This window comes from Nomascus leucogenys, chromosome 19 (assembly GCF_006542625.1).
Source record: "Nomascus leucogenys isolate Asia chromosome 19, Asia_NLE_v1, whole genome shotgun sequence".
NCBI classification, from domain to species: Eukaryota; Metazoa; Chordata; class Mammalia; order Primates; family Hylobatidae; genus Nomascus; species Nomascus leucogenys.
The window spans coordinates 29,936,819-29,947,117 of record NC_044399.1 but is presented as its reverse complement, the minus strand read 5'-3'; the positions used below and the strand labels follow the sequence as shown (position 1 = coordinate 29,947,117).

Below are 10,299 nucleotides of genomic sequence, written 5' to 3'. Positions count from 1 at the left end.
CCAGCCTGGGCAAAATGGTGAGACACGATCTGTACTAAAAACACAAAAATTAGCTGGGCATGGTGGTGCACACCTGTAATCCCAGCTACTCGGGAGGCTGGGTCGGGGGAGAATTGCTTGAAACCAGGAGGTGGAGTTTGCAGTGAGCTGAGATTGTGCCACTGCTCTCCAGCCTGAGCAACAGAGCAAGACCTTGTCTCAAAAAAAAAAAAAAAAAAAAAAAAAATCAGCATGCTTAGTCCTTAGAGGTTAAAATTACATGTGTGTTGTGGGGCTGCCCACAATTGTGCCCCCAAATAGGTATGTTGAAGTCCTAAACCCCAGTACCTGTTGATGTGACCTTATTTGGAAGTAGGGTGTTTGCAGACATAATCAAGTTAAGATGGTGTCATTAGGGTGGGCCCTAATCCATTATAACTATGTCCTTATAAAGAAGTGAAGAGACACAGAGACACACAGGGAGAATGCCATGTGACAACCTATGCAGAGACTGGAGTGACAGGCCAGGCCAGTGGGGAGAACATGAGGACAATGGAACCTGGACTGCCCAGCTCCAGCCCCCAAATCCCTCCCTTCTGGTTCCGGAGGCCCCAGGGTTACTCTCCCCCACACTAACTGCTTTGAAAACCTCATTCCTCAAATCCACTCCATCATGGGTGGCCTGAAGAAACCTGGACAGGAGGTCCTGGGTGACCTGTGAGAGCACACACCTCAGAGCTGGGTGCAAACCTGCAGAGCCAAAACCTGGGGCTCCTGGCTTCAAATCTACCTCTCACCAGTATTCAAGTTCTCTTTCCAGTGGGAGGTCTGCCCGGCCTCAGAGTTGCAGCCAGGACAGTGGCTCAGAATCCAGCATGAAAACATTTGGGAGACATCAGGGTCCATTTAAGCAGCACAAGAGCCCCAGCCTTCCTTGCTGTGTCAACGTGGGCTTCTCCGAGCCTCAGTTTTGCTTGTCCATGAAGTGGGTGTATTAAGGTAACATTAAGTAGCTATAACAAAGAGACCCAGGATAAATCAATGCCTTAAGGAAGATCATGTCTTTCTCTTTCTTGTAACAGTCCATAGTGCACATCCTGGGCTACTGTTCCACATGGAATCCAGGGACCTGGTTCCCTTCACTTTCTTCCTCTCTGTTCCTTAGGACATTGTCCTCCTCGTCATAGACAGACACATCACAGGCCTGTCCTTGTTCTGACTCCTGAGAAAGGGAAAGAGAGGGTAAATCAGGAGCCCCACAGTCTGTCAGCCTAAGCCCCTGATGTAAAGAGTTCACATCATTTTTGCTCAATTTCTCCTGGTCACCTGTCCGTTCCCAACTGCAAATGGAGTTGGAGGTGAATTCTGGTCACGTCCCTGGTAGAAATGGGGACCTACTTTGAGGGACAGCCTCAGGCTAGGCAGTTATAATGACACCTCCTTGCAGCTATGCAATAGGTACAGCTAGGGTACTTGGTGTCTAGTAAGCCCTCGGTAAAAGTGCTCAATGTTACTGAGCTCAGAGCTCCGAGGGACCGTAGAAACTCTCTGGCCCAACGTCCTTATTTCTTTACAGCTAAAGAAACAGGCCTAGAGAGGAGTGACATTGGCCTGGGTTCCCCATGGGTAAGGAGAAAAGTTGGTTCAGAATCCTATCTGGCCTGCAGACCCCATCCTAACACCTTTTATTTCAAAGTACCTGGTCTAACCCCACTAGGGTCTGGGTAGAGAGCAGGGTCCAGATGACCTCTCCCCTGGTCTCCCAGCGTTGGGAGGCATCATTCTAGAGGACCTGTGCCCCATAGCAGCACCCTCGGCTGGGGACCACACAGCTTTATGACTAAGTAGGTGTGGCCCTGGTTTCCAGGACAGGTGGCCAGACTGCTCTGTGACAAAGGGCCACGCCCACCCCTGGGAGGGGTATTGGGCTGCCGCCCGCAGATGTTGCAGTAGGAGCTGAAGAAAATGGCGTGCTTGGGCTTCCTCCTCCCCGTGGGCTTCCTCCTCCTTATCAGCACCGTGGCCCGGGGAAAGTACGGCGTGGCCCACGTGGTGTCGGAGAATTGGAGCAAGGACTACTGTATCGTGTTCAGCTCCAACTACGTCACCCTCCCCCGGGACCTGCACCACGCCCCACTCCTGCCCCTGTATGACGGCACCAAGGCACCCTGGTGCCCGGGCGAGGATTCCCCCCACCAGGCCCAGCTCGGCTCCCCCAGCCAGCGGCCCCTCCGCCAGACCACTGCCATGGTCATGAGGGGTAACTGCAGCTTCCACACGAAAGGCTGGCTGGCTCAGGGCCAGGGTGCCCACGGGCTGCTCATCGTGAGCCGGGTCAGCGACCAACAGTGCTCAGACACCACCCTGGCACCCCAGGATCCCCGCCAGCCCCTGGCAGACCTCAGCATCCCTGTGGCTATGCTCCGCTACACTGACATGCTGGACATCCTCAGCCACACTCGTGCGGAGGCCGTCGTCCGCGTGGCCATGTACGCACCCCCTGAGCCCATCATCGACTACAACATGCTGGTCATCTTCATCCTGGCTGTGGGCACAGTGGCCGCAGGCGGCTACTGGGCCGGCCTGACCGAAGCCAACCGGCTACAGCGGCGCCGTGCCCGAAGAGGAGGGGGGCCTGGTGGTCACCATCAGCCGTGGGAAGCAGCAGCAGCTGAGGGAGCCCAGAAGGAAGATAATGAGGACATCCCAGTGGACTTCACGCCGGCCATGACAGGCGTGGTGGTCACCCTGTCCTGCTCGATCATGCTGCTGCTCTACTTCTTCTATGACCACTTTGTCTATGTCACCATCGGGATCTTTGGCCTGGGTGCTGGCATTGGCCTCTACAGCTGCCTGTCACCCCTGGTGCGCCGCCTGTCCCTGCGGCAGTACCAGAGGCCTCCGCATGGCCTCTGGGCCTCTCTGCCGCTGCCTCTGCTGCTGCTGGCGAGCCTGTGCACAACCGTGATCGTCTTCTGGATGGCCTACCGCCACGAGGACCGCTGGGCGTGGCTTCTGCAGGACACACTGGGCATTTCCTACTGCCTGTTCGTCCTGCACCGTGTGCGGCTGCCCACTCTCAAGAACTGCTCCTCCTTCCTGCTGGCCCTGCTGGCCTTTGATGTCTTCTTTGTCTTCGTCACCCCCTTCTTCACCAAAACCGGTGAGAGCATCATGGCGCAGGTTGCCTTGGGCCCTGCAGAGTCTTCAAGCCACGAGAGGCTGCCCATGGTGCTCAAAGTGCCCCGGCTAAGAGTCTCCGCCTTGACCCTGTGCAGCCAGCCCTTCTCCATCCTTGGCTTCGGTGACATCGTGGTCCCCGGCTTCCTGGTTGCTTACTGTTGCCGCTTCGATGTGCAAGTCCACTCCCGTCAGGTCTACTTCGTGGCCTGCACCGTGGCCTATGCTGTGGGCCTGCTGGTCACATTCATGGCCATGGTCCTCATGCAGATGGGCCAACCTGCCTTGCTCTACCTCGTGTCCAGCACCCTGCTCACCAGCCTGGCTGTGGCTGCCTGCCGCCAAGAGCTCAGCCTCTTCTGGACTGGCCAGGGCAGAGCTAAGATGTCTGGGCTCTGCTGTGCCCCTTCAGCTGGCTCTAGGCAGAAGCAGGAGGGCGCAGCAGACGCCCACACAGCCAGCACACTTGAGAGAGGCACCAGCCAAGGAGCAGGGGACTTAGACAGCAACCCTGGAGAAGACACCACTGAGATTGTCACCATATCTGAGAATGAAGCCACCAATCCAGAGGACTGCAGTGATAGCTCCGAGGGCTGGAGTGATGCCCACTTGGATCCTAACGAGCTGCCCTTCATCCCCCCTGGGGCCTCGGAGGGGCTGATGCCAGTGATGCCAATGGCCATGCTGATCCCACTCATGCCCCTGATGCCCCCGCCCTCAGAGCTGGACCACATCCATGCCCAGGCCCACGACACTGGCCTGCCCTGGGCGGGACTCCACAAGAGGAAGGGTTTGAAAGTAAGAAAGAGCATGTCGACCCAAGCTCCCTTGTGAACTGGAGGCCCTGGGACACACGCCTCTCAAAGGGCTGGTGGAACATTGCAGAGCAAAGCCATGCATGGCAACAAGAAATCAGGGCATCAAAGAGATTTCATATCTACCCAAGGAGTCTCTCTGTTTGTCGGGAGCGCAAGAGAGCAGCAACCAAATAATAAGTGTGTGCAGGGCTCAGAGGGTCCTTAGGAGTGGGCACCACCCCCGAATAATGAAGGGGGGAAACTGAGGCTCCAAGAGGGCCTATGACTTGCACAAGTTCAGGCAGCAAGGTAGGGATTTGCATCCAGGGCTCACTGGGCAGCTACTCCCCTCTGCCTGCCTGCCCAAACCCTTCCCAATCCAGAGCGGCAGCTCCTTAGCCTGGCACACAGCCCCCCGTCCCATCCCTGCCACCCACCCTAGGCTCATTGCCCATCTTCTCTCCATGCTCAGGTCAAACAGAACTCCTTGTCCTCCCCACCCGCTTTCTCTGCATATGCTGTTCCCTCCAGCTGGGATGCCCTTCCCTCTCTAGACAAAACACTCCAACCTGGCTCCCTGAGTCACTAGAAAATTCCTAAGCATCCTTTACTCCTCAGCTCACATCCATTCTGCAAAACGTCTCTGCTCAAGAATCCCAGGCAGCAGCACCAAGCCCAGCACATTCCTGTATGCACCACCCATTCCATCTTCAGGCATTGAGTATGCCCCTACTATGTGCATCGCCTTGTGGTGGGCACAGGGAAGGCCTCTGTCTGGCTGGGGGAGGGGGAGGGGTGGGCAGACAAGAAACAACCTTAGGATTGTCTCAAAGAGGTCGGGAGGGGTTGGAGAGGTTGGGGCCAGGGTGGAAGAATTCGGGAGACCAAGGCCTCCCTCACTGACTCTAAGTAATGTTCAAGCCTCTTTGGGTCCCTGTAGTCTCATCTGTAAAATGAGACTTATAATACCATTTCCATCTGGAGGCAGGGGCATGGACAAGATGACCTCCTAAGGACTCTACAGGCTTTTAGGCCATGTAGGGTGCTGATGTGTTGCTTAATCAGAGGAGACAAACTCTGGGGTGAGAAGGCTTCCTGGAGGAGGTGTTTTTGGAGGGGAGGAAAGTGTATCCCAAGAGGCAGTGTCGTTCAGTGGTTAGGGCTCTACAGCCAGGCTGCCTACCACAAATCCCAGCCCTACCACTGACTTGCAGTAGCTCACTGAGCAAATGACTTATCCATTCAGTGCCTCAGTTTCCTTGTGTGTGAAATGGGATAATAGGACCTACCATTTGGTTCTTAGGAAGTTTGAATGAGTTGGCCTATGTCAGGAGATTGGCACAATGCCCCGCCTGTCCAAAGAGCCCCCTGCACGTGAGCTATGTTTATATTGCTCCCCTAGTGAAAGCCTCATAGAATCAAACCCAGCTCCTACAAGGCCTTGGGGTTCCAGCCCAATGGCCCCCTTCCACCCCTCCAAATCCCTACCGCCACAAGCACACGCCAGACCCACCACACCCCCCGTGCGTTTTCCTATTCTTGGAACTATCTTTCTGCCCCTTCCTTACCACGCCCCGTGAACTTGGCCTGGCTGGCTCCTCCTCTTCGCAGCCTTTCCTAAAGCATCCCTGTCTCAATCACACGACCAGGCACCCTGTTTCTTAGTTTTCCGGTCTTCCCCAGTAGAGGGTCAGCTTTGGAAGGGCAGGAGCCTTGCCCATCTCGTTCATCTGTGTAATTTCAGGGCTCAGAACAGCCCTGGGAGTGTTACAGGTGCTTGATTTATTTGCTGGAGGAATGAATGGATGGATGAATGAATGAATGAATGAGGAGTTGACCAGCCTGAACTGCAGAGGAGGGGATGCTATGAGGGAAGGCCCTGCTGCCCAGGCCACCTCACAGGCTTCCTGCAGGGCCTTGGTCAGTGTTGACGTGAGACTTGGCAGGCCTGGGTGGGTCCTGGAGTGGGGAGAGAGGCCCAGGGAGGCAGTGCAGGTGGTGGGTATCTCAAAGCCCCACTTGCTGGGGAAGAAGTGCAGCCTCTCGGTACACAGCAGCTGAAGGCCCCGCCGGACAAGGGAGGCTTGGAGAACTCAGCCAGGCCACTGCGGAGGTGTTGGCAGCCCCTCCCACCGGAGCAGTGGCCATCTGGCCTGGACAGAGGGCCCTCCGAAGGCCCTGGCTCAGCCCCAGCCTGGGCAGCCTCCCTGCTGCTGGCCTGCGTCACGGGGCCTGCCGAGGGCAGCTGCACCCTCTGCCAGGCCCGATGGGAAGGGCTGGACAGAGCCGAGGCCTCCTGGGCTCCCCGGCCCCTACATCCCCCAAAGCAAGACGTCAGGATGAAGGAACTTCTCTTTCCCAGAAATCCGCAATCTGAGGGCTCTGAGATGCAGGCCTGGAGCTGCGCAGGCCTGCAGGGAGGCCAATGCCTACCTCCAAGGAGAGGGGATTCAGGGAGGGTCTGGGTCGGGAGGCCTCGCCCTTCCCGGTATCCAGACCTGATGGGGAGGTGAGGGCCCACACGGCCTAGATCTGCTGCCTCCACCCCTCTTCCCCAACCCCCGGCTTGCTGCACGGTGTTTGGGCAGCAGAACTGAGGTGCTCACAGGGTCCCAAGGCCAGGCCTGGGGTGGACAGCAGCCCAGGGTGCAGTGGCATCATGGTGCCCAGGTAGCTCTCAGCTCTGCTTCTCACTGGGAAGTCGTCCTGGTCACCCAAGTTTCACCACCCCCTCCCCCTGCTGGTTCCCTAGTGTGGCCACAGCCAGGACTGACCAATGTCGGGGACCTCTATGAAGGACACCCCAGCTCCAGAGCTGCTGAGGGCTCACTGGGGCCCCAGCCGACCGGCCCCGAGGCCCGGCTTCATCCTCACCTTCCTGCAGATCTCACTCCCTCGCAGGCATCTCCCCTGAGACCACTGCCCAGCACCTCCCACCCAGCATGCTCCTGGGGCTCATTCCCAGGGAGCCCAAGCTAAGACACAGGGACAGCTGCCTTCTACGTGTGAACTGGAAAAACTGTGTGAGTCCCCCCACACACCCCTACATCCTCCAAGCTCTTCTGCCCTGCTCAGGAAACGAGTGTGGGGACGGGGCTGGAGGCAGGTGATGGGCAGGACCTTTCTTCTTCCTCCCAAGAATACTCTGCAGCAACTCTGCCCATTTCACAGATGGGGCTGGGCAAGGACTCTGGGTCTAGAGGCAGGTTGAGGGTTTAGAAAGAGGCACCCAAGCACGACCGCAGGTCAGAATCTGGATTCCTGGCCCCACCAATTCTGAGTTGACAGGTCTGGGGTGGGACCAGGCATCAGCCATTTTGAGGAACCCCCACCACCACCCCAGGGTGAACACCTTTAGAGTTTGGCTTCAGCCTCTTGTCTTGGCTGGGCCAGGAGGAGGTGGGGAAGAGGGAGACCAAGGCTTCAAGGTGCCGGGGGCCCAAGGCAGGTCCTGCCTCCCATCCTGACACACACATTCAGCTGGGGGCCCTGCAGGCTCCCCTCCCTGAGCCCTGGGCACACCTGACCACACCCGGAGGCTCAACCTCCACCTTGCTCCCCTGGCCAATCCTGGTCTGGGGCAGGAGAAATTGAAGCAACTTTTCCAACCAACAAACTTCACTTACTGCCACGCTTCTCAACCCCCACCCCACTCTCTAGCATGTCCTCTGAGGCAGACTTTGTCCTGTTTTGTTCATCATGCACTGTACCTGGCACATAGTAGCTGCTCAATAAAACATCTGTTGAATGAATGCACTGGTTGGATGAATGTCCCCCTTACTAGCTGTGTGACTTTGAGGATGCAAAAGTCTCCTTACCACAAAGCGGGCGTAATAACACCTCCTGCCCCAGGGGTTGTGGTAAGTAATAAGCCATATGAGTGAGGAGCTGAGCCCAGTGCCTGGCACAGACTCAAGTCTCCTAGATCTTGCCCTGCTGCCGCTGCTGTGCCCTCTGATGGCCCAATGTCCCTGCTCCGAGGCCTCCTCTTACTCTGCCAGTCCTCTTCCCAGAGGACAGGGCCAACTCCAGGCGTCTAGACCACGCTGCCACCTGCCAGAGGTGCCCAAAGCTGGAAGCCCCTGCCTGAATGCCAGAGGGACACAGGATACTGCACGTGTGCATATACACACACGCATGCACACACATATGCATACATACACATACACATGGGCACATACCCATGCTACACACTTCACACACCCCCACACCTCACACCTGCACACATATACACCCATGCGCACATCCACACACATGCACCTGTACTGAACACGTGCACATGCCCTTGTGCACACCTGTGCACACCCAACACGTGCACATACACACACACCTCTGGGCTCTGACCTGCTGCGTGTGGTTCCCTACAGATCCAGCCTTTCCCCACCAGGCCTTTCCTGGGCTTACAGGAGTGGGGGTGCTGATCCCTGGATTTCCCACCCCGAAGGACAGGGTGGTCAAGGTCCCTCCCCGCAGGCCTACCCCTTTCCTGGCGGGACAGATCCCCCTTCGAGACAGAACTCGCTGCCCAGCTGCTCTGAGGAGTGTGGTTTGAGGACAGCCTCCTGGGGGCACCTCAGCTTTCTAGCCCGGCTCACTCGCGCTCTTCAGGGGAGGGGGCACAAAGGGCCAGTTAGTGGCTGAGCAAGACAGGGGCCCAGACCCTGGCCGTCTCTACCCAGAGTGCTCTGATCTCATGGGCTGGCAGAGGCAGCACAGGCCTGCATCCCAGGCTGCCGGCTCCCCGTGCTGCAAGCTGCTTCCTCCTGGCTCCACCGCTAACCACCACAGCACCTGCTTCCTGGGCAGCCTCACCTGTGTGGTAGGTGAACCCTCAGATGGGACCAGGGCAGGAATAGCCTCCTCAAGGCCACCCCCAGGGCCCCAGGTGGCAAAGCCTCAGGGCCGAGCTGTTTTACCCAGGCCAACTGGCATTTCTGTCCGTGACCTTGGTTAATCCCAGCACCAGCTTCATGAGGCATGGGCTTGGTTTTCTTTTGTTCATGAGAAGGTTTAGTACTGGAGCTCCTGGATTTCTGGGACAGTGGGGACCAGCAAGGACCTGTGAGATGATCTCATCCACAGATAAGGAAAGGAAAGCCCAGAGAGGGCCAGGACCTGCCCAAGGTCACACAGCAATGGGACAGCAGAAACGAAATGCAAGTCTGGTCTCCTGCCTCCCAGGCCAGCAGCTGGGACCAGCTCTCATCCTCAACAGCCCCTCCCTCCACACACCCTGGTCTCTGATCCATGTTCCTCTGAAATCACACCTCCCCCGGGAAAACTCTGGGTCTACCCACTCCTGTGCCCTGGGAGGTATAGCCCCACATTCTCCTTGAGAAGTATCCGTGTGTGTTGCTTGATAAAGGTTCAGCATCAATCCGCTTGCCAGCTAGAAGGAGAACACAGCTGGACTTTGAGACCTGGGTTCAAAGCCCCACATTGCTTTCTCTTGTCATGTGATGCTGGACAACAGAAGCCAACCCTCTGAGCTTCAATTTTCTCATCTGTAAAATGGGCTGCTAAGACTCACCTAATGGTTTGTTGTAAGGGTTAAATGAAGTGAAGTATGTGTATGAACAGCTAACACTGGCTAAGCACTTACAGCAGGGCAGATAAATGCATTATCTCATTACGTGTGACCCAGGTTTGGGGAAAAAGTTTCCAGGACAGCATTTGACATACCCCCAAATGCCGTCTTCCCCAAATGAGCCCCCAGAGGTGGAGTCATCCTCTTCCCTTGGTCTCCCCTGCCCACGCTCACTGGGATGTGGTGTGTGGGTGGGTGCCTGATGGTAAGCAGGGCACCACCGCAGAGCCAAGAAGAGGTTTCCCAAATTCCCCCACGTACCGGGTCCTGCAGTTTAACTGAACCACCAACGTTTTGCGCCTTTTTTCCCTGCAACCCTGAACCTTGAATGCTCCTGTGCTGCCACCTACTGGCCAGGAAGATAAGAGCAAGCAGGGGCTCATGGAATTTGGGAATAATTATAATCAGTAATAATATTTAAAATATGTTTAATAAACCAGCAATCAGCAGAGTTCTGAAGCCCCTATTGGGCTCAAAGTTAACGCTTTAGAATCTGGGTTGTTAGAAGGGTGAGGTGCCCTGGAGGAGGTTATTTTGATATTTTATTGAATGAAATAGCCCAAAACAGCATCACTGAATGTCCTTAATGCCTAAAGACGGTCCATGCCCTGACACTTAGCCCACTCCATAGAGTCAGACCACCATGAATAAGTGTCCTCAGGCCCCCCGGTTCCTGGACTATTTGTACACCAGAGATGGGGAGACTCCCCATATGGTCCCCTCCCCACCCCCACCCCCAGGTCCAGACCCAGTCCT

General features: G+C 56.5%; 1 protein-coding gene and 1 long non-coding RNA gene across 2 annotated transcripts in view; one reads left to right on the top strand and one right to left on the bottom strand.

The window, feature by feature from the left end:
• Positions 1-391: 391 nt before the first annotated feature.
• LOC101178473 overlaps positions 392-10,299 on the bottom strand; it is a 43,028-nt gene continuing 33,120 nt past the window's right edge. Inside the window, exon 2 of the long non-coding RNA XR_004026996.1 lies at positions 392-1,201. This is a non-coding gene — a long non-coding RNA (uncharacterized LOC101178473). The remainder of the gene's footprint in view (positions 1,202-10,299) is intronic.
• SPPL2C (signal peptide peptidase like 2C) lies at positions 1,925-4,104 on the top strand. The gene has a single exon (XM_004093046.3). It carries the CDS (start codon positions 1,945-1,947, stop codon positions 3,991-3,993), a length of 2,049 nt encoding a protein of 682 aa, XP_004093094.2. The 5' UTR covers positions 1,925-1,944; the 3' UTR covers positions 3,994-4,104.

Coding starts and splice junctions, on each gene's coding strand:
- SPPL2C (XM_004093046.3), top strand. CDS start 1,945: ATGGCGTGCTTGGGCTTCCTCCTCCCCGTGGGCTTCCTCCTCCTTATC.